General features: G+C 40.4%; 2 protein-coding genes across 7 annotated transcripts in view; one reads left to right on the top strand and one right to left on the bottom strand.

Moving 5' to 3' along the window:
• The window catches only part of Il18 (interleukin 18), a 67,643-nt gene that overhangs the window by 46,068 nt on the left and 295 nt on the right, over positions 1-21,280 (bottom strand). The window contains exons 2-4 of one of the 4 annotated variants that reach the window (XM_050156236.1): positions 16,325-16,450; positions 11,332-11,434; positions 2,041-2,126 (exon numbers count right to left, since the gene is read on the bottom strand). In XM_050156236.1, coding sequence (XP_050012193.1) covers positions 2,041-2,122 — 82 coding nt within the window. In that variant the 5' untranslated portion in view covers positions 2,123-2,126; positions 11,332-11,434; positions 16,325-16,450. Of the gene's footprint in view, positions 1-2,040; positions 2,127-11,331; positions 14,929-16,324; positions 16,451-18,345; positions 18,362-21,280 lie in introns of those variants that run through there. The other 3 variants (XM_050156238.1, XR_007594295.1, XM_050156237.1) reach the window with 3 other exon arrangements.
• Positions 2,148-21,098, top strand: Tex12 (testis expressed 12). 3 transcript variants are annotated; one of them, XM_050156254.1, is made up of 6 exons: positions 2,148-3,848; positions 15,221-15,419; positions 17,431-17,496; positions 18,374-18,485; positions 18,578-18,629; positions 19,357-21,098. In XM_050156254.1, exons 3-6 carry the CDS (start codon positions 17,437-17,439, stop codon positions 19,499-19,501), a joined length of 369 nt encoding a protein of 122 aa, XP_050012211.1. In that variant the 5' UTR covers positions 2,148-3,848; positions 15,221-15,419; positions 17,431-17,436; the 3' UTR covers positions 19,502-21,098. The 3 variants fall into 3 exon arrangements, with proteins under 3 accessions (XP_050012211.1, XP_050012209.1, XP_050012210.1); XM_050156252.1 differs by having other exon boundaries at positions 2,155-3,848; positions 17,418-17,496; XM_050156253.1 differs by lacking the exon at positions 2,148-3,848 and adding an exon at positions 9,423-10,489 and having other exon boundaries at positions 17,418-17,496.

The raw sequence follows: 21,280 nt of genomic DNA, 5'->3' as shown, positions 1-21,280 counted from the left end.
CTCTCTCTCTCTCTCTCTCTCTCTCTCTCTCTCTCTCTCTCTCTCTCTCTCTCTCTCATTTATTTTTCAATACATTGTTTTTCTGTATAGACTTACTTGTCCTGGAATCTGTTCTGTAGATCAGGATGGCCTCAAACTTAGGGATATGCCTATCTCTGCTTCCCAAAATCTGGGATTAAAGGTGTATTCCACCACATCAGGCTAGGGAATTATCTCTTGCTAGTACACTTATAAAATCAATGGAAGGACCATTGAGGCTTTGATTTGCCAACCTGCAGTTCTGCTCCCTAGATTTTATTCTGAACAAACAGTGAGACACATGTGCTAATGCTGTTATAAAAGAATGCTGCTGCGTGTGCTACTGTAGTGTGCTACACTTGGGAGGTGAAGGCAGGAGGGTCACAGTTTGAGGCCAGTCCAGGTGATATAGTGTCTTCTCGGTTAGTGTAGGCTACATAATAGCAACCAGTGTCAAATCAAACCAGACAACAGAAATGTCCAAGCACCATGCAAGGCTGCTGTAATCAGCAGAAGTAAGACAGAAACAACTTAAGTCAATTAGCCGAGGAATTCAAGTTTTAATATGCTCTCCCATAGAATTATGTGAATATAATGCAACTGTAATTATTAACTACCCCCTGGACATCTCTATGGACAGTTTTCCCCAGCAGACAATAGACGTGTCTAAGTATCTTCTAATTTGCAAAGAGAGAAAAATAAATTTATACTTTACCATCATCTTCAGCTAAAGGGAGGAAAAAGAAACATAATATGTTAAATTATATAGTTCAGCTCATCATGTCCCCTTCCCCTCACTTTTGGAACTCTATTTCTTTCTCTCTCTCTCTCTCTCTCTCTCTCTCTCTCTCTCTCTCTCTCTCCAAGGTCTTACTAAAAATCTCTGGCTGCCTTTCAACTCACTTTGTAAGCCAGGCTGTCCTCCAACTCACAGATTTTCACCTGCCCCCACTCCTCACTTCCTCACCTCTATATAATGGTGATGGGCTCTGTTGACCTCCATTAGGAATATCAAATGACAAGCATTCAGGAGCCCATAAAATTAAGCTTATTAGGGTTTGTGTGTACACAAGTGTGCTAGGTTTAAACTTTAAACTTAAATCTAGGGCTAGAGAGATGATCCAGTTCTTAAAACACTGTCTGCTCTTCCAAAGGACCATGGTTCAATTCTCAGCTCACAACCTTCTGCAACTCCAGTTCCAGAGGATCCACACCCTTTTATGACCTCCTAGGACACTGCTTGCACATATTGCACAGACATACATGCAGGAGAAACAAGTACACACATAAAATAGCAATAATTAACAATTTAAATCCAGGATTTGTAATTTCAGTACATAGCTAAAGTTTTTTTTAATATTTATTTATTATGTATACAATATTCTGTCTATGTGTATGCCCGCAGGCCAGAAGAGGGCACCAGACCCAATTACAGATGGTTGTGAGCCACCATGTGGTTGCTGGGAACTGAACTTAGGACCTTTGGAAGGGGGGGCAATGCTTTTAACCTCTGAGCCATCTCTTCAGCCCCAGCTAAAGTATTTTTTTAATAAAGTGGCAAACTTTCCTTTTATGTTTATTGTTTAAATGCAAGACATCTAAGGATTTTCTATGAAGCTTCCAAAGAAAGCTGAACTTTCAGTGAAGTCAAGTTTCCCAAGGAATCTTAGAAGGATTATTATTTTTTTTGGTCAAATCTATTAACATGAATGGTGTAGACAGAACTCTAGGCCTAGAATCTCATTAATTGCATTTGTTTTGGGAAGCAGTTTTTCCTCAGTGGTACATTTTCATGAGGGCACCAGACACCATTTTGGTGACAAACTGCTGGAGTGTCAACTCAGGACGTGGGGCAGGGCACTGGAGCTAGGAAATCCGTTTTGTTTTTTAGCAGTCTTAGTGTGTCATTGACATTTCCGTAGAATTTGATGACAAACAGGAATCCAAGCTCACTTCTTGATTTCATTTCTAGTTGAAAATCTGTACCCGAGACCCACATTTGTCTTAATCGTTTAGACTTACGTGTAAAGTAGAGTGTGTTGTCAATAAATGCCATTTCCCTGAAGTTGATGCATGAGCCTTCTTCCAATATGGCAGCCAACATTATTCTAAGAAAAGCAAAGAGTCACCCATGAAGAGGCAGAGATTGCTCTTCGTACACATAAAATGAATAGACCTCTTACTTTCTTTTTTTTTTTTTTAGATTTATTTTTGTTTGCATGTATGTCTGTGCACCACAGGCATGCAGTTCTCATGGAGGCCAGAAGAGAGCATTGGATCCCCTCCAACTGGAGTTACAGATGGTTGTGAGGCACCATGTGGGTGCTGAAACTGAACCTCAGTCCTCTAGAAGAGTAGCCAGTGCTTTTAATGGTTGAGCCACTTCTCCAGCTCCTTAATACTGCCTTCTAAACCTTCGCATTGGAAAGTCATTTATCATTCAGTATGCTGATGGAAACTGTGATGTTTAATACATGTGAAGCAGGAGTCTGTAGCATGCACGTTTATGTTCTTTACAAACCCTTAGCTATTTGGAACCAGGCGAATGCTGTTTCATAATATTTTAAAGGGTGACTCCTAGCGAATACTGGCTAGGAGTGCTATGAATCCCTAGTGAAAATATGGCTCCCTAGTGAATGATTAGTTTTGTGTTAACTGGGGATGCTAGAAATACTGGGGACCAGTTCTATCTGAACTGAAAAGCCAGTGGCCTCCTGTAGATGAGATGCTGAAGGTTCGTGACCTCACTGCTACAGTGGTAAAGAAGAGGAGGAGACAGAGGTGGCATTTCCACCTGGTGTTTGGGGCAGGGTGGGGGAAAGCAGAGAGGTTCTGACATTTGGTGGGTTTCCTCCAAAGGCAGCAGCAGCTTTTGACCTGAAGTCTGGCTTGTCTGTGTTTGTGCATGAGCATTACATAAACATGATGTTTCTGCAAAAATCTCTGTGTATTTGCTTTCCCCCTTTGCCTCACCCTACTCTATATTTCTATGTATATGTCCTTCCAGAATTTTGTCACGGGGTAAGGGTTTGCCATGGAGTCCTAAGTATGAGAAATCTGTGACTTTGGGGAGAAAAACAAGACATATTTATTCTCATTTATTTCTAAGCTGAAATGTAGCCCTCCTCCTGGGGTTATGAAGGAACAAACCACAGTGCCTTGACCCTGCTACTAGTTGAAATGCTCACTTATTAGCAGCCATTGTAGGTCCCAGGAGTCTTGAGATGGTTTAAGCTTTATCACCTGAAATTTCTTTAGTAGATCTTGTTGCTTTATGTATCAATTAGGAGCACAAAAAACAGTACTTTTTTTTTACAAGAATGGTCTGGAGTTCAAGGCTATGTAGTAAGATGCTACCTAAGGCCCTGCCTCAAAAACCGCCTCCTTGGCTTTTAATAACTATCTAATTTAATGAGTTTCCTGCATGTACTTTAATGTGTTGATGACGAACTTGATGAAAGCAGCCTCCTCAGGTCTCTCTGGTCCTTCCCGTGGTTACTGGAAGGTTCTCTTGACACCTTCCTCTCCTGAAGTAGCAAAGAGACTTCTCTGAATTTCTCTGTTTCCTGAAGGCGGGTCCACTAAAGAGGAACACAATTACCTTCAATCATTGACTTCTCTGTTTTTCCCTATAGAGATGGGGTCCTGTAGAAATCATAGTCCTCCTGCCTCAGCTGCCGCAGTGTTGGGATCCCATGTGTGGCCTCCTTGTCTGCATCTGACTCTGTGGTCAGGCTCCCCCAACAGTATTTCATCCTGCTTTAAAATCACCTGCAAGCCTTTTACTTCCTCCCTGAGGAAGGAATCCCAACTTCACCACTCTGGCTTCGGTAAGTTATAATGTTTCAGGTAGCTCAGGTGCTTGCACATGTTAATTGTCTCTTGTAGCCTTTGCTCCCGATAATCTGTTGACTGCAGTCTTATTTCAGCAGACTCAAAATTGGGACCTTCAGGGGAAGACTTGGAACTTCCCCTACACCACAGCAGGTTCCAGGGAGCAGCTGTTGCCCTGTGTGGTGAGGAAGTTAATGAATGGAGCTCCCAGGACTGTGTCTGAGTCACAAGTGTTAATTGTTTTTATGGTTTGTAGGCACCAAGAATCGTGATGAGAGTTGGTGTCTATGTGTCAGTGCTGGAGGTGGGGCCTTGTGGAGGAGCCCACAGGAAGGAATCGAGTAGTGCTTTTCACAAGAGAGGCCACTTTAAAGATTTATTTTAACTCTCTCTCTGTCTCGTGTGTGTGTGTGTGTGTGTGTGTGTGTGTGTGTGTGTATCTTTGGATCCCCTGGAGCTCTAGTTACAAATGGTTACAGATCATCTGTATTTATTACTTTTAAGTCTCTGTATGTCTTAAGTCCCTGCTGTCCCCCACCCCTTCATCTAAATCATTTAGTTTTTGGCATGTGTTATAGCTATAGAAAATGACAGTAGCATTTAAGGGGTGTTTATAAATCTGTGCTCTTAAGGACTCACTAAATTTTAATATAATCTGAGAGCAGGTACTTACAGTGGATGGAAATTAAAGCTCAGTTGAAAAACAATTTTAAAGAAACCATCCTAAAGTATTAGTTACATGGTAGATGTTTACCTACTCAACCTAGCTTCAGTTCCTTATATCCAAAGGAGAATAGTTATCAAGCCTATTTCATATTCTAATCAATAAACGGATAAAGGAACTGAATGTGCAGTTTTCAGTGAACTACAAATGGCTGAAAAATACATGAAAAGGACGTTCACAGCTTTAGCTGCCAGAGAAACACGAATTAAAAATGCATTGAGCTGCTGGAGAGATGGCTCAGTGCCCGAGAGCATGTACTGCTCTTGCAGAGAATCTGAGTTCAGTTTCCAGCACCTACATCAGGTGGCTCACAATTGCCTATAATCACCAGCTTCAGGTGACTGGATGTCTCTGGCCTCCGTGGGAGCTAATACTCACAGGCCCACCCTCAACAGTTGCACAAACACACACATGATTTAAAACTATAAAAAATTAATCTTATAAAATTACTCAGAATTCCTATCATCAAGAAAACACAAGAACAAAAAAAAAACAAAAAAGAATTTCTAACAAATCTGACAACGATGCAGAGAAAAAGGAATCCTTCTACGTTCATGGCAGAAATGTAGCTTAGTTTAATCTTTATGGAAATCACAATGGAGGTCTCTCAAAAACAACAAGTAGAATTATCATATTATCCTGGTGTATCACTCCTGGGTATATACCCAAATAAATCAAAGCCACACACAGTGGGGATACCAGCATATATAACTGTGTTACTCATGGCTCTGTTCCATGATGTCATGTACACTATACTGAAGCAAATTTTTTTTTATGAAAGAAAAAAAAAGAAATTCCCCCCTCCTCCCAGCCTCTCATTTCCCTCCCCCTCCTCCCACTCTTCTCCTCCTCCCCCAACCCCTCTCCCCCTCCCTCTCCAGTCCGAAGAGCAGTCAGGGTTCCCTGCCCTGTGGAAAGTCCAGGGTCTTCTCCCCTCCATCCAGGTCTAGGAACGTGAACATCCAAACTGGCTAGGCTCCCACAAAGCCAGAACATGAAGTAGGATCAAAACCCCATGCCATTGTCCTTGTATTATTATTTACTATAGTGCGTGTTTAATTATTCATTGAATGAATGACCTTAGAGAAGGATTCAGCTTCTCTAAAAATACTACTCCTATTGCCGGAGAGGCAGCTTATTGGTTAAGAGCACTGGCTGCTCTTCAAGAGGACCAGGTCCATTCTCAGCATCCATATGGTATCTCACAACCATCAATAACTCTAGTTCCAAGGAATCTGATGTCCTCTCCTGGCCCCCACAGGCAGTAGTCGTACAAGCATGCAAACATAATTTATACATAAAATAAATCAATAATTTATTTATTTACCACTCCTAAATGGGTCTGGTGGTACATGTCTGTGCTCCCAACATCAAGAAGCCAAAGCTAAAGAGCATCTATTAGTGAGGGGCCTCCCTGGGCTACATAGTGGGACCCTGTCCCAAAAAAAACAGGAATGTGGCTCAGTGTTTGAGAGCTTGGCTGGCATGCACAAGGCTATGCCCTTCAAAAACTACAATAACAACATCGAAACAAACAAAACACTCTTTCCCATAGTTCCTGAACTTGTTTAGCATTTAATCACTAAGCATCTAGTATGACTCAACTGCGGGGCTAGAAGCTGAGTGAAACTTAGCTCCCAACTTCCAGTGACTCAGACATCAGTGGGGGAGGCAAGGTATGGCGGGTGCTGTAGAAGCTGGAGTTGCAAAGACTCCTCGTGGCGGTGTTGGAAAAGTTTTCCCAGTGATGTTAGTTCAGTAAGGACAGAGGAGCATCCTTGTCAAAGGCCAGGAAGCAGGGAGGGTGGGGGACCAAGGCTTGCTTATGATTTCATCATTTTACCATACAAAGTTTGGTAACCATTCACAGTTTACAGAAAGAACGTGTTTCTGAAGAGCCCCCATCCACGATTATTTTGTCCTTGGTAATAAATGTAACAATGCGGAGGCAGCATTTTTGGGGTGCACGTGCTAACACCTGTCAACGTGGATGCATGCTTCCTTTCCATTCACCTCAGCATTATTAAGAAGGCTTTGTAGGGTGCTTAGTCCTCACACCTTATCATGGTGGTACTTGGCCCACTTAATACTGTATTCTCGCATCTTACTTGTACTTATATACTTAGAGATTGTCCATATCACAAAAAGTAACAATGCGGGCAGGAGAGATGGCTCAGTGGTTAAGAGCATTGCCTGCTCTTCCAAAGGTCCTGAGTTCAATTCCCAGCAACCATATGGTGGCTCACAACCATCTGTAATGAGGTCTGGTGCCCTCTTCTGGCCTGCAGACATACAGACAGACAGAATATTGTATACATAATAAATAAAAAAAAGAGTAACAATGCCCCTTCATACCTTGATAACATTGTTATCAGATCTGAACATATTTAAACCTGGGTGTGTTGAAATACACCAGTGATAATCACATTTGGTAGGTGGAGGTAGAAGGTTCAAGATTATCATCTTCAGCTATACAGTGAAGTGGAGTCTAGCCTGGGTTTTGTGAGACCCTGTCTCAAAAAGGCAAAAAGAAGAGAAAATAATTATGATGAAAAATAGCATTATATGGCTGGTGAAAAGGTTCTGGCACTTCCCACCCATATCTGGAGACCCGAGTTTTATTCCCACTACCCACAGAAAGACGGAGAAAACTGACTCCACAAAAGTTTTCCTCTGATTCCCACACTCCTGTCTCATGCACACACTGAAATAAAATAATAATTTAATAATAGCATCATAATCCAGTCTGCTGGCATAGGCCCGTGGCCCCAATTACAATGGTGGTTGAGACAGGGGGCCTTCTTTGGGTAATTCTGAGTGAGTTCAAGGTTATCTTAGGAAACTTAGCTCCTGTCCCCAAATCTGAAAAAAAAGGAAGGGGGAAGGTTGGAATTAGGGCTCAGTGGCAGAGTTTCAGAAATATGGAAGGAGTAGCTTAACTTATGCCATAGTAGTGGAGGTAGATAATCCTACCAGGGTAAAGTCTTCCTCCACTTGGCAATAGTGCAAACAGTTTCCAATCCCTTTGGCATAGCAGCTCTGAAATTACACCAGTATAAACTATGTGTAGCCCTGGCTGTCCTGGAATTCTCTCTGTAGACCATTCTAGCCTCGAACTCACAGGGATCCACCTGGCGCTGCTTCCTGAGTGCTGGGATTAAAGGCATGTACCACCACCTTCTAGCTAGATCAAGTATTTCATTTTAAAATATTCATATTATTTTCAATTACTTATAAAGTTACACCATTATTTTCCTATTATATTAGTTCAGTTTTGCCTTGGGTAGGAGAAAGACAGGTTAAAACTGAGTTTTTAGAAAGTTACTTGGTCGTAGTGGAGCCAATACATTCTATTTTGGGGGGCAGATCTTGGAGCTTTCCTCTAAAACTCAGTGAAAGCAAGAAAACAAGAGAAGCCTGAAACCAGATGAATCCAAATGTAAGACTGTCTCACTCTCCTTTTTTCTAATTTATTTTGTTTTATGTATTTACTTTGAAGTTTTCATTGCTTTGTTCACACCTCCATTAGCTCTCGATACATCTTGATCTCCTCTTCACAACTTCTCCCCATTTTTTCTCTGATTCTTTCTGACTCATGTTTCTTTGCTTTCTCAATTCTAATCTATGAAATACAGTTCTCAGTGGATAAGAATGCCTTGAACATTTTACCTAATAGTCTCTTGCATATGTATGTGTGTGTAGACCAGAGGACAGTGGGTGTTAATTCCTTAAGTACCATCCATCATCTTAAAAAGTAAGGAAACCATATTTATTTTTGTGTTTGTGTGTCCACATGCCTAAGGTCAGAGGACAACTTGCAGAAGTCATTTCTGGGCCAGGACTGGTGGCAGGCACCCTTATCCTCTGAGTCAATATGATGGCTACACCCTCCCCCTTTTTTAGAGACAGGACCTCTCAATCTCTTGGAATTTAGCTACTGGCTGGACTGGATGGTCAGCAAGCTTCATATGGATGCACCTGCTTCTGTCACCTTAGCACTGGGGCTAGAAGCTCACTGCACCACTCCAGGTTTTGTTTGTGTTTTAACCTTGCATTCTGGAGAATGAACACAGGTCCTGGGATACTTTTCCAACATTGTCATCTCTGAAGCCTGCATCTAATATTCTCATAAAGACCCTCCCAAGAGAATATAGCAAGAACTGGCTCTTCAAATAAAAAAAAGTTGTATAAACCTTTGAAAACTAGACCACAGAGAGTGAATGGCAGCATATCATGATGAAAGCTAGGTCACATGAGTTCCAATTTTGCCTGGGGCAAGTTACTTAATATGGGGGGGTGGTGGATCTCAGTTTCTTCATTTGGAAAACAAGGAAGCTGTAGGTCAAGTTTTAAGGTCTTTTCCAGACCCAGCATTCTGCAATTCTAGACTATAGTTAAAGCTGCCACAAAAGAGCCATATATATAGGGCAAATGTCCTAGTAGCCACTTCCTCTGGTAGTGATTCTCAACCCGTGGGTCTCAACCCTTCCACAGGGGTCACTTAAGACTATCAGAAAACACAGATATTTACATTATGGTTCATAACAGTAGAAAATTACAGTTATGAAGTAGCAATGAAAATAATTTTATGGTTAGGAGTTACCACAACATGAGGAACTATAAATTTTATTTTATTTTTTTATTTTTTTGGTTTTTTGAGACAGGGTTTCTCTGTGGTTTTGGAGCCTGTCCTGGAACTAGCTCTTGTAGACCAGGCTGGTCTCGAACTCACAGAGATCTGCTTGCCTCTGCCTCCCGAGTGCTGGGATTAAAGGCATGCACCACCACCGCCCGGCAGGAACTAGAAATATTAAAGGGTCAAAGCATTAGGAAGGTTGAGAACCACTGGAAGGCAATACACAGCTATAGAATATCATTCAGTCAGAATTTTTAAATTACTAGGAGTTTAAAAACATAGTATTGTATTAAAAGTAAAATGCTTTGAACTTGAAAAGCACTTACAATCCCATTTGCCCTCTCTGTGGAACTCTAGTTCTGTGAATAGGTATGGGCTGAACAGAGGACCCTGCTACGAGATTAAATCTCTACAATCAGATGGGAAGTTTTCTTGGCAGCAGCAAGATCAACACTCAACATTTCAATTCTTTAAAAAAAAAAACAACCATCTTTATTGTAGCCAGGTGTAGGCAGTGCACCTTTAATCTCAGCACTTGGGAGACAGAGGCAGGTGAATCTTTGTTAGTTTGAGTCTACCCTTGTTTACATAGTAAGTTTAAGGACAGTCCGTGCTACAAGATGAGGCCCTGTCTCAAAACAAAACAAAACAAACAAAACCCAAACCAAAACACCTGTATTTAGTTTGTGTGTATGAGTGTATGATGGGATATGCATGGAGGTCAGGGGCAACTGTATGGATTTGATTCTCTCCTTCCCTCTTTGTATGGATTCCATGAATCAATCTCAGGTCAGCAGGCTTTGATGCAGCTCTTTTACTTGTTGAGTCACCTTACTGGCCAGGTGACATTTCAGTTCAATAAGTCAGTTAGGCCTTGACAATTGTGCCATCTTACAATGTGTGTGTGGGATGTGGAAGCAATAGGAGCAGAACACAACAGGAAATTAGATCATTAATGACAGGTATATTTAATCAACTGTTAAATATTGACAAAAAAGGTCAGATGAAACTGACATACTTGGAATGAGTGTGTGTGAAAGGAGAGTCGATGTTAATTTTGAAGAATGCTCCGTATTTGAACAGAGAGAGAAAGAAGGGCATTGGGGAAGAGTAGTTGTGTGTCGGGGAACAATGGTGTGGTGGGGGTGGTGTGGCGGGTGTAACAGTTCTCTTCTGCAGCAAACAGAAGAATATGAAGAGTTTTGAGAGTCCTATGGAAGAGTCACACCCTGGTTAACAGCCTCTCTCTCTGTTCCGAGGCTCTTGTCACACTGCAGGTAAGAGGTAAGGTACTCTGCAGGAGCGTGTCATAAAATTATTTGGTCAGCCGGAAATAGACAAAAAGTAAAGAGATTAAAGACATTCTTGATTGGCTTTGTTATGTGACCTCAAGATAGAGATAATTTTATTCAGCCCTTCCCTTGTGGAATAACGTCTACCCGGAGAATGCTATATGATCCAAGTACAGACCTGCCCAAGCCTTCTGCTGCAGATCTTATCGATTATCAGCCTTGCATGAGGTCTCTTTTGCTTTCATAGGGTAGCCGAAACTGTTTCTAGTCATCCTCTGATGCCACTGCCTTTTAGATCTCACATCTCACAAGTGGATGAGAGAGTATCAGAAGTGAAGTCTGTGTACCTTACCATCACAACAATCTAAAAACAAAGCAAGAAGATTCTTACTTTCGTCCATTCAGTCAAACCGTAAAGAGATTTGTAAATATACAAAAAGCCGTAGAGTGTTCGGATAGAGTTTCTCAAAGAATATTATTTAAGAAAACATGTGGTGTACTTTACAATAAAACCACTAGGTGACTACTTTAAAATTTTTTCAGATTTAAATATTTTTCTAGCACAATACAGTAATATGAAAAATAGTCAAGAGAAAGAAAAGCTCTCCAGGGTCCCCAATAATTTTCAAAAGATGAAACAGAATCTGTGCCCTGAAGTGAAACTCATATCTAGCAGAGAAGAACAACCTGTTCTCAGCTTCTGTTCCTTGTGTGGCTCCTGACTTCCCGTCTTGGTGATAGAGGAGACATATTCCTCTAGAGCATTTTGGCTTATTTGCCTCTAATCCTCATGCCACTGTTTCCAAATAAATAGAGACTTGTCTTACCTCGGCCAAATAGTTCCCTCCGAGAGGAAGTGACTCGGAAGCTTTGTAGCCTCTTTCTTCTTCCTAACACTGGAGCTGTGGAAGGCGGCAGCCCTGTCAGCAGCTGGAATACAGAGGACATGGAGGTACAGAGAGCTTTCAGTCTGGGTGAGGACCGAGGAATGAGGAATGAGGAAGGAGGCAGCAAAGGGAGGAGACTGCCTCTGGCACGCCTCAGCCTCACACCACACACTCTCTCCAAGATATGAGAAAACTTACAACAAAATCTTAGAAAACACAGGCATTTCCTTTAATGTAAATGTCAGTATTTGGTGAATCATCTCTTCTGTGAAAACTGGGGTCTGGCCCTTCCCAGGCCCATGCCTCTTTCAGGTTAGGAAAGCAACGTAAGGAAACGAACCTGCTTGGGTAGAGCATCCTTTCTCACATTGGGCATTCTGTTCTGAGCTTGTTGCACTTCAGCATGAAATGCTTTTGGCTAACACACTGGAGTCATTTCTATAATATAGTCATTATACCTAAAATACATCTAAAATATATTTTTTTTGGGGGAAAATATTTTTTGTATAGTATTTTCTTTCTTTCTTCTTTTTAAGACCGTATTCGGGATTTTTCCTTCCAAGGTCAATGTGGTGTCACAGGACACTTGTTGGGGCTGTTCAGATTTACTTCTCAGTGGCCTGGAAACAAAGCCTTTCCACTATCACATCAAATACCAAGCCAAATTTATATCATTAGAATCTTTCCTGTGTATGCACGCGTGTGTGGGTGTGTGGGAGTTGTACATTCATGTGGAGGCAGAAGCCAACCTCCGGTGTTGTTCCTCAGAACTGTCTTATAATGGGTTTTGAGACAGGGTCTCTCACTAGGACCTGCGGTTCACATGATTTGACTAGCTAAGCTGATGTGCTAGTGAGACCCAGGGACCTGACTGCCTCCACAGCCCCAGTGCTGGGGTTACAAGTGTGTGCATCATGCTAATAGGCTGTTTAAAAAGCTTTCTCTCTCTCTCTCTCTCTCTCTCTCTCTCTCTCTCTCTGTATGTGTGTGTGTGTTCGTATGCCATGATACATATGTGGAGGTCAGAGGACAACTTGCAGGAGTGAGTTCTCTCCTTCCAGCATGTAGGCCCCAGGGATTGAACTTGGGCCTTTAGGCAGTAAGTGCTTTTCCTTGCTGAGCCATCTCACTGGCTCTATGTCAGGCATGATCTTTTTAAATGTGAGTTAGTTGGGAATTGACTACAGGTCCTCATGCTTGTGTGACTAGAACTTTAATGGTTGAGTTGTCCCCTCCCTCCCATTTGAATTTTTTTTTTTAATAAAAAACTTGAGTAAAAATAGACTAAAAGCTGGACCCTGTAGCACTGGTGTCTAATCCCAGTGAGCCCACAGGAAATGAGAAATAGAGACAGGAGACTCCCCAGAGGCTCCAGGGCTAGCTAGACACCCCAGAACTGATATCAGAAGCGTGTCCTCTGACTGTCACATACATCCTGTGGCATGTTGTTACCTGCAGGCTCTCTTCCCCCAACACAAACACAAACCAGAACCATCTATTCTGAGAATGGTGGCAAATTTCTGACTCAAAATATTTGAAATATGACTTAGGGAGATTATTTTTTAAGGTTTATCTTTAACTCATCGATACAGCTTTCTAACCAATACATTAACATAGTCTTCTAAAATGTTACTTCTAAAGATAAGAGTGTGAATATAGCCTTGAAATAACAGCAGCATCTCTTAGGGACCTTTTACTTGGCCACAAGCTAAACTGTTGCTTTGTTAGCAATGGAATGAGAAAGTGACTTTTTCCCCCAGTACAGAAACGGTAAGAGGGCTTCTAAAGTTAGGGAAAAAAATGCTGTGTAAGCAGGTAGTTTTTAATTTCTTAAAAAAGGAAAACAAACAGGGTAGAGTTTTGATTTCCTAAAGTCATGCAAACATCATGCCCATAGCCACGATTACAGAGGAAGTTTGTGGTGAAGTGTTTGGAGGGACTTGGGGTGATGCGTTACCAGAAGAAAAACTAATATTTTAAAAAAGAATGTGGTAAGAATACAAATACAAATGTGACTGACTTTAAAAAGGCAAGTTTTCATCCTCCAAATGACACAAAAGACCGCATGAAATAGGGTCACAGTGGCTAGTGGGGTTAGCTCAACTGTAGAGGATTCGGCTAGCAAGAACATGGTCCTGGGTTCAATCTCCACACATGCACCCAACGTGACCAGAAGCAGAATGAGTGCCAGTGGGCTCCCTCCTGCTCTAAAGATGTAGAAAAAATGGTTTGTACATTTCCAAGTTTTGGGGCTTGGATACAAGGTTCCATTTCCTATGGTATAGAGTAAGCTATATGTTTCTGTGTCCTGTGTATTTTATAGACTTGTCAGCAATCTTTGGAAGAGTCTAAGGCATTGGCTAACCAGAACCCTCCACATCTTCTCATTACCCATACAATGAGGGTAACATTAAAACAAGAAAATAGTATAGTATGGTATTCTTTTAATCCTATGAAAACATTTATGCATTAGGATAGAATCCTTTTTTTCCTTTGAAATATATTTTAAGAACCAAATGGATAATTATTTGTTTAGCTATAATACAGGGTGAAGTTGGGAGAGGAAATAGACCAATATCAGCCACACTTTTTGTTTTAATGGACCTTTAAAAATAACAGTGCTAATGCTAATAAGATAGAATAGTTAAGACTGAAGCAGGAGGATTATAAATTCCAGTCTAGCCTGGACTAGAAAGCATGACTGTCTCAAAAACAAACAAATAACCAAAACCAAATAAATACTGAGTAGAGAATATTATATTTGCTGGAAATGCTTAAAAAATTAAATCCTTACATTTTTATTTCATGTTTATAAAAAATTTAGAAAGGTCAGAGTCTGTTTTTTGTTTTGTTTTGTTTTTTTGAGACAGGGTTGCACTGCGTAGACCCAGCTGTTCTGGAGCTCACTCTGTAGATCAGGCTGGCAGATACCCCTAGTCTCATTTATCCCAGGCTAGCCTCAAAAGTAGCCAAGGATGACCTTAAATTTCCGACCCTCTAGCTTCTACCTTCCCAGGGCTGGAAGCACTGATTTATGAGTGCTGGAAAATGAACCCAAGGACAGGAAAGCACTGTAAAATGAACATATTCAACTATATAAAAAGTGTATTACATACTACAGATAGTAAAAATTTCAACACAGATAACACACTTTCAAGCCACCCCCCCCCCCACTTCCCATATCAGGGAAGTAACACTCTAGTTAGGCAAATGCTCTTTATCGCTAGCCACTTCCCAGCCTTGATGCTAACTCTTAAATTAACAAAAGGAAAAAAAAAACCCAAAAGACTACATGTTAAATAACAGCCTTCTAAAATGTAAAATTATGTGCTCAGGGTTCATGGAGGCATGTCATTGACCTTTGTTTTATGAGGCAATATACTATTTCTGCAACAGGTTAACTAACCGGAAAGAATTTAGGAAGTCTATGAAGCTGCAGGTCAAAGTTGGTATCCAGAAGACCCCAAGAAAGTTAAGCCACGAGTGTGTGAACCATGCGAATTACTGAGTTATTTTTGAACGCTACATGGGTCAGCTACACTTACTGACATGTCCATAAAGTTATTTTCTTTACGGGTGTGATCTGGAGAGTTTGGTGCCGAGGGCGGAGGGACACTGATGGAGACCGTGGGCTTAGAGGAACCGGTTGGGTCTCCTCCTGCCAGCACACCCTATGCCGAGCGAACATGTCCTTTCCTGAGAGGAGCAGGTGGGAAAGTGAATGCTCATCCGCCGAGATTCCTGGCTCTGGCACAAGCCCGGCTGCCCCTGGCAATGCCTCTCTTCTTCCTGGAGACCAGTTTCGAAGTTAACTTTTCCCTCTCCACAGTGTGGGAAGCGAAGGTTCCAAGTCTAGAGAAAAAAGGCGGGAAATAAACAGAGGCGAGGCCTCCGCGTGACCCGCCGCGCTGCCTGCTGGGAACTGTGCACTAGGGCGCCTGCGCAGAGGGACACGAAGCCTTTCGCTGTTGCGCCGTTCTGAGGCGGAAGGTTGTGGCCGAATCTCCGATCGCTAGTGGGACAAGAGGGTGAGCGCGTGCGCCCGTGATGGGGGGAAATGGAGTGGAAAGGAAAGCAGCGGGTGGGGATGGGTGCGGCCTCTGTGGGGCCGGGGTCTGGCGTCTGTGGGGCCGCAGAGCAAACCGGAAGGTGTGAGGGAGGCGAGGGAAGGAGGCGGGAAATGGCGTGAGGAGACCGCAGTGCAGTGAAGAGATAGCAACAGAAGGCCGTTGCGGCAGGGGGTAGCACACACCCATAATCCCAGCACTCGGAGCACGGGGGCAGGAGGATTGCTGCGACTTTGAGTCCGTCCTCGGCTACCCAGGGAGTTCTAGGTTAGCTTGGTTTATGTGGTGAGTCTCAGTCCTGGAAAATCTGAAACCAAACCAACCACAGCCTGCAGAAGGAAAACCCAGACAAACAGCAGACAGTCGCACAAGGTGATGCCGTAGATGGCATAGCCAGCCACAAGTCTCTGATTTTTTCTTAGAGTGAGGACCTGCCTGTTAACCCAGACTTTGCTAGTCAAGAGGCTTAAGTTGTGTCAGTAATCACTTTTACAAACACAGAATTACCTAATTATAGAAGTTTTATTGTGTTTTTATTATTTATTTATGTATACGTTCTGTTCGTTTGAGAAAAAAAGCAGAAGAAAAGGAAATACTAAAAGGGGAAGAAGACTTTTTCCTTGTGTGGGCGTCTCTGAGATACTTTCCGGTTCTTTAGGAACGTCAATCCATCCATGCGTGCATTTCCTACATGTTAGGTTGTTAGCGCTTCAGCTTAGTACCCTTAAAGTAATGGTAGGCACTTGGAAGGACTGTGCTCAAGTTAGAAGTGTCTTTATAATCTGCCTTTTGCTCTGGTTTCCATCATATGTATATTACATATAAACACTCGGATTTTCTGTAGTTAAATAACTCATGATACTTACAAGAAACAGCTAGAGCTGGGTGTGTGGCGAAGGCCTTTAATCCCAGCACTCTGGCGGCAGAGAGAGTTTGAGGCCAGCCTGGTCTACGGAGAGAGTTCCAGACAGTCAGGGCTGCACAGGGAAACCCTATCTCGAAAGACCAACAAATAAAAAGAGAAACAAACAGATAATTTGAATGTAAATAGTTCTTCAACCCTAAAATACAGTGGAAACCATCCTTCTAAGTTCCAGTGTCTTTTCAAATTTAAGACTGAACAGTTCAGATTCTCAGGAAAATGGCTTCAGAATTTATGGGAAAGCAATTTGATGCCGTGTTATGGTAATGGCAGGGCAATGAAAACAATCTCAGACTAGAAGAATAAAAAGATCTTATTTCTGGATAGCTCAGTTTTATTTGTTTACATGTGATCAACCATCTCTTTCTGTCCTTCTTTCAAGAAGGAAGAAAGGGGAGCTCTAACATGCTTTTTTTAAAAAATTTTTTCTTATCATATATTACATTCCTACCTCAGTTTCCCCTCCCTCTACTCCAAGCCTCTTCCCCCTACCTCCCCTCTTCCCAGATCCACTCCTCCATTTCCCTTCAGAAAAGAGCAGGCCTCTCAGGGATCACAAGGCATAACAAGCTACAATTAAGAGTATACACAAACCCTCATTATCAAGGCTGCATGAGGCAACTCAGTAGGAGGAAAAGGGTCCCAAGAGCATCTAACCTCTAATTTTAACATTAACATTAACATTTTATAGAGACAGAAGAATCATAAATCTTCTAATGCTAAAACAAGATAGAATTGCCAGTGAGGTTAGTTGAGCTCCTTTACAGACGAGTAGTTGAAAATGGTGTGGATAATAAATTGGTCTCCGATGATGGAGGCCATTGGATACTGTGATAAAACTTGAGTTTACTGACCCAGAAGGCTGTTGAATGGAAAAGTTTTGAGAGACAGGATGAAATAGAGAGGGGAGAAATTAAATTTAAGTGGCAGATCAGGAGAGTAGAAATAATGATGGTAGAGGTGGGAAAAGGACCCAGGTGAAGAGACCTGTAGTGTGGACTTTGTGCCTAAATTTGACAAATCTCTAAACTTTATAGTTTGTGCCTCCAGAGTATAATGGCAAACCACCTCGTAAAACCTGATTCTAGAAACTGCAAGAGGTCAAGAGAATTGGAGGTAAGTTTTATGCTCCTGGAACCTTTTAATGTATTTTACTTATTTCTGGTTTCATCTTCTTCAAGAAAGTGCTATTGGTAAATAGAATTTAGTGTTCTCGTAGTCTCAGAGGTAGGATTGTCTTAGCAGGAGCTATGTTGACTCTACCTAGTTTTTCCACTAAGAACAGATCTATAAAAATCTACTTGGTAACCAAAAGTAACCAAGGTGAGTCCATGTCTTTTGGTACACGGGGTTTTACATGAAAAATTATTCGCTAGGATAAGTAAAATTCTTACATGCCATAGGCCCATCTGGTGATTGTACTTAGACCATCAGATTTTAGTGGTTAGTGCTTTCTTTCACTGCTGAGCCATCTTACCAGTCTCTATATTACAAAATTTTGCAACCATTTATCTGTTGTCTAAATTACAGTTATCTTGTTATTATAAAAATATCCACTGGTGCAAGATACAGGACTGTTTTTCATTAAGAGTTAAAAGCTATTTTCAAAATCTCCAAACTTAGCAAAATTTAGTATTTTAAGCAAGGTGTTTATTGTGTCTAAAGGTTTCCTTGACAATAAAAATTTAAATAACTGGTATGGAATCTCTAGCATGTCTGCTTTTTATTTTATTTTTCTTTTTTTATGCTTTTTTTTTTTTTTTTTTTTACTTTTCAGTGCTTTCCTAGTCCAGTGCTTTCCCACTGAACTAATCCCCAGCTCCAAGCATGGAGTTTCAATTCTAATTCTGAAATACTGGGGACTGAACCTACAGCCTTAAGGATGCTAGGCTGTGTCCCCAACCCCCCTGGAAAAGTTTGCTTTGCTTTTTTAATAAACAGAATATATATGTCTAAAGATATTACCATTGATCTGGTTTTTGTCTTTTCTTAGCCTCAGGTGTCAGATAGTCCACAGGTACCCTCGCTTGGAAAATTGGATTCTTCTTTCTCTGAAAGTTCTGGACTCCTTTATAAAGAGGAAGCCCTAGAGAAGGATTTGAGTGGTGATGTATTAATAATGCTTATATTTATGTGTATTGGCTGGATTGTGCATAAACTTTATTAGATTTTACAACCTACCCATTTTTTTGAACAGATACGAGCAAGGAAATTAATCTGATGTTGTCTACATATGCAAAGATTTTGAGGCAAGTAATTATGATATTTTTTGAGTATTTTTGTTAGAAATCCTTTTCTCTTGAAAAATCAGTAATGAAAAATTTAATTCCATGACTTAAAAATCTATCTGGTAACTAGAAATTTAAAGTTTCACTTTTGTCTTGATTCCTTATGATAGATGAGTTGAATATTTTAAGGGAATAATCTCCAATTTGTCCAAACATCATTTGTCATATTTTTAGTGCTAATACCAGTATGGATGTATCTTGGTCTCTAGATGATCGTATCTTTAAAATTTTATTCAAGTACCTCTTTGAGAGTAGAGGTTTTTTGGTGAAATTAATGTTAAGGGGGTTTTATTAAAGATGAATATTTCACATATTTATATCCTATTAGTATACATTTCAAGACTGACTTTAAATGTTGATTTGAGAATTTGAAGTGTTACAAGCTGCTTTATAAGCTACTGGAAAGTCACTATACCTAAGTGATAGTTTAATTTTAATATTTTATATAATTTATAACTAAAGTATATAAGATGCACTTTCTGTGTGTCAGGGGACTTTTTAAGTAGTCAAAATATTTGCAGGACTGATTTAACGTTTTCTTGGAGAATACTAGTAAATTAATTAAGTTCTATGAACTTAATTGAAGCATGAAAATGAAATAGCTAACAGATAAAGAATAAAGGACATGACACGATAGCATGTCTAGGCTTTATAACTCATTTTAACATCAAGCCGTTCTTCCTGTTAGTGAGAGAGCAGCCGTAGATGCGTCTTACATTGATGAACTAGAGAGACTCTTCAGAGAAGCCAATATTATTGAAAATTTTCTGATCCAAAAAAGAGAGTTCCTGAAGCAGAGGTTTGCAATGATTACCAACACACTGCAAAAGTAAAGTGCTTATACTCACTGAAAGTTGGTCCGTATTATTGCTGTATTCTACTTGTTAAAGAAAATATATGAAGTAAACTGTAACTTTCTAAATTTAAAAGGGTTTTAATATGAACAGTAATATAAAGCTTGTAATCTTTCTTTTGAGGGTTGAATATTTGGCACATTTTATAAAAATGTAAATTAAAAATTATGTGTTATTTTTTTCTCCTTTACTCCTAAATTGCTTAACTCTTCTTAAATTGTAAAAGAGGACTCTCTTAATTTGATTATGCCTAACAATATTTGTTTAACTAGCAGCTAATTTTGGAGATAGTTTTCTTGGTTAGTATTATAAAAGAACTTAAACATTAAAGGTCCTTTGTCCAGTTTTTCAACATGTAATAAAATATAACTATGTGCTGCTGCTATTTAATATTACCATTTAATTAATTTTACTTTTAACCATTATATTTGACTAATAAAAATTTGACTTAAAACATTTTCATTTGATAAAAGTAGTAAAATAAAAATTCAAAGTTGCTGTAACCTGACTATTTCTTTACTTTTTAAGCATCATGCTGTATGGAACCCAGGTGAATTCATGCTACATCTGTCTTAACCTCTAAAGTATCAGCACTATGGTTATGTACCACCAAGTCAGGCTGTCTGGGTGACTTTTTACCTAATAACCACATGGTTTGTGAAGCTGATGAATTATATTTATAAGCCTTAGCTGTAGGGTGAGATGGAGATTAGTAATACGGAACTCAGAGGTCAGCTTAACCATGTCTTTGGCAAGGCCACTTCAATCCTAAGATAATGTAAAGTTGAATTTGGTCTAAGGGATCTCTTGTCAAATTAATCCTCTTTTGATACAAATAAAATACAGCTATGATTTTATTCATAATGGCCTATATAATATATAACTACATTATTTGGGTTAAAAAAAGAAATCTCCATTTTCAGTCATATACACAATTTGGTCTTCTGTATATGTATTTTCCAATATAAGCAATTAGAACTTGGGTTCATTTGCATCTGGCACAATAAGGAATTTGTATTCTTAAATTAGGCAGAATCTTACCTTGCTCCCTATAAACTTTAAAATAAATTTTTATTTTAACAAGTTTCTTTTTTGTTTGTTTGAGGCAGGATCTATGTAGCCCTGGCTGACCTAGTACTCACTATGTAGCCCAGTCTGGCCTTGAACCCTCAGAGATCTAGCTGCCTCTGCCTCCAGAGTGATGGAATTATAAGAGATAAGAAAGGGAAGGAATGGGGTGCTGAATCCTGTATCTTGGTATTTTTGCTTCCTAGCAGTGTTTGCTACTTAGATTCTCAAAGATTCTTGTTAAAGTAACAAATTCATGTGTGGCTCTATATATCATGGTGTCCTGACTGCTTTATCGTGAGAGAATGCTTTCCATAAGATTAATGAATGTGGAAGGAAAGGGACGAAAGGGATATGGGTGAGCTGTCTGCTGGTCTAAATTTGGACTTTATTCTGTGTCTGAATCATTCAGGAGAGAAATTGTGTAATGAACACCTAAATCCGGTTCCATGGACTTAAACTACAGGTGGGGGCAGATTCCAGAAAGGGATGGCCAAGGAGGGAGATTATAATTGGTCTGATTTTGATGTCGAAACAAAGATTATTTATAGTTGGTTAGGATACCTGCCATGGAACTAAGTTCACTAGTGTTTTGAGGCCCCACCCCTTGCCTTCCCTCCCCCCAGTCCCATTTTGTCACAGGGGCAGAGACAACCCAGGCTCATTTTTACTTAATAAGGCCAGTGCCTT

The sequence above is a fragment of the Alexandromys fortis genome, unplaced genomic scaffold (genome assembly GCF_014885135.2).
Source record: "Alexandromys fortis isolate MF-2015 unplaced genomic scaffold, M_Fortis_MF-2015_v1.1 scaffold_89, whole genome shotgun sequence".
NCBI lineage: Eukaryota > Metazoa > Chordata > Mammalia > Rodentia > Cricetidae > Alexandromys > Alexandromys fortis.
This window is presented reverse-complemented; position numbering and strand designations above follow the sequence as displayed.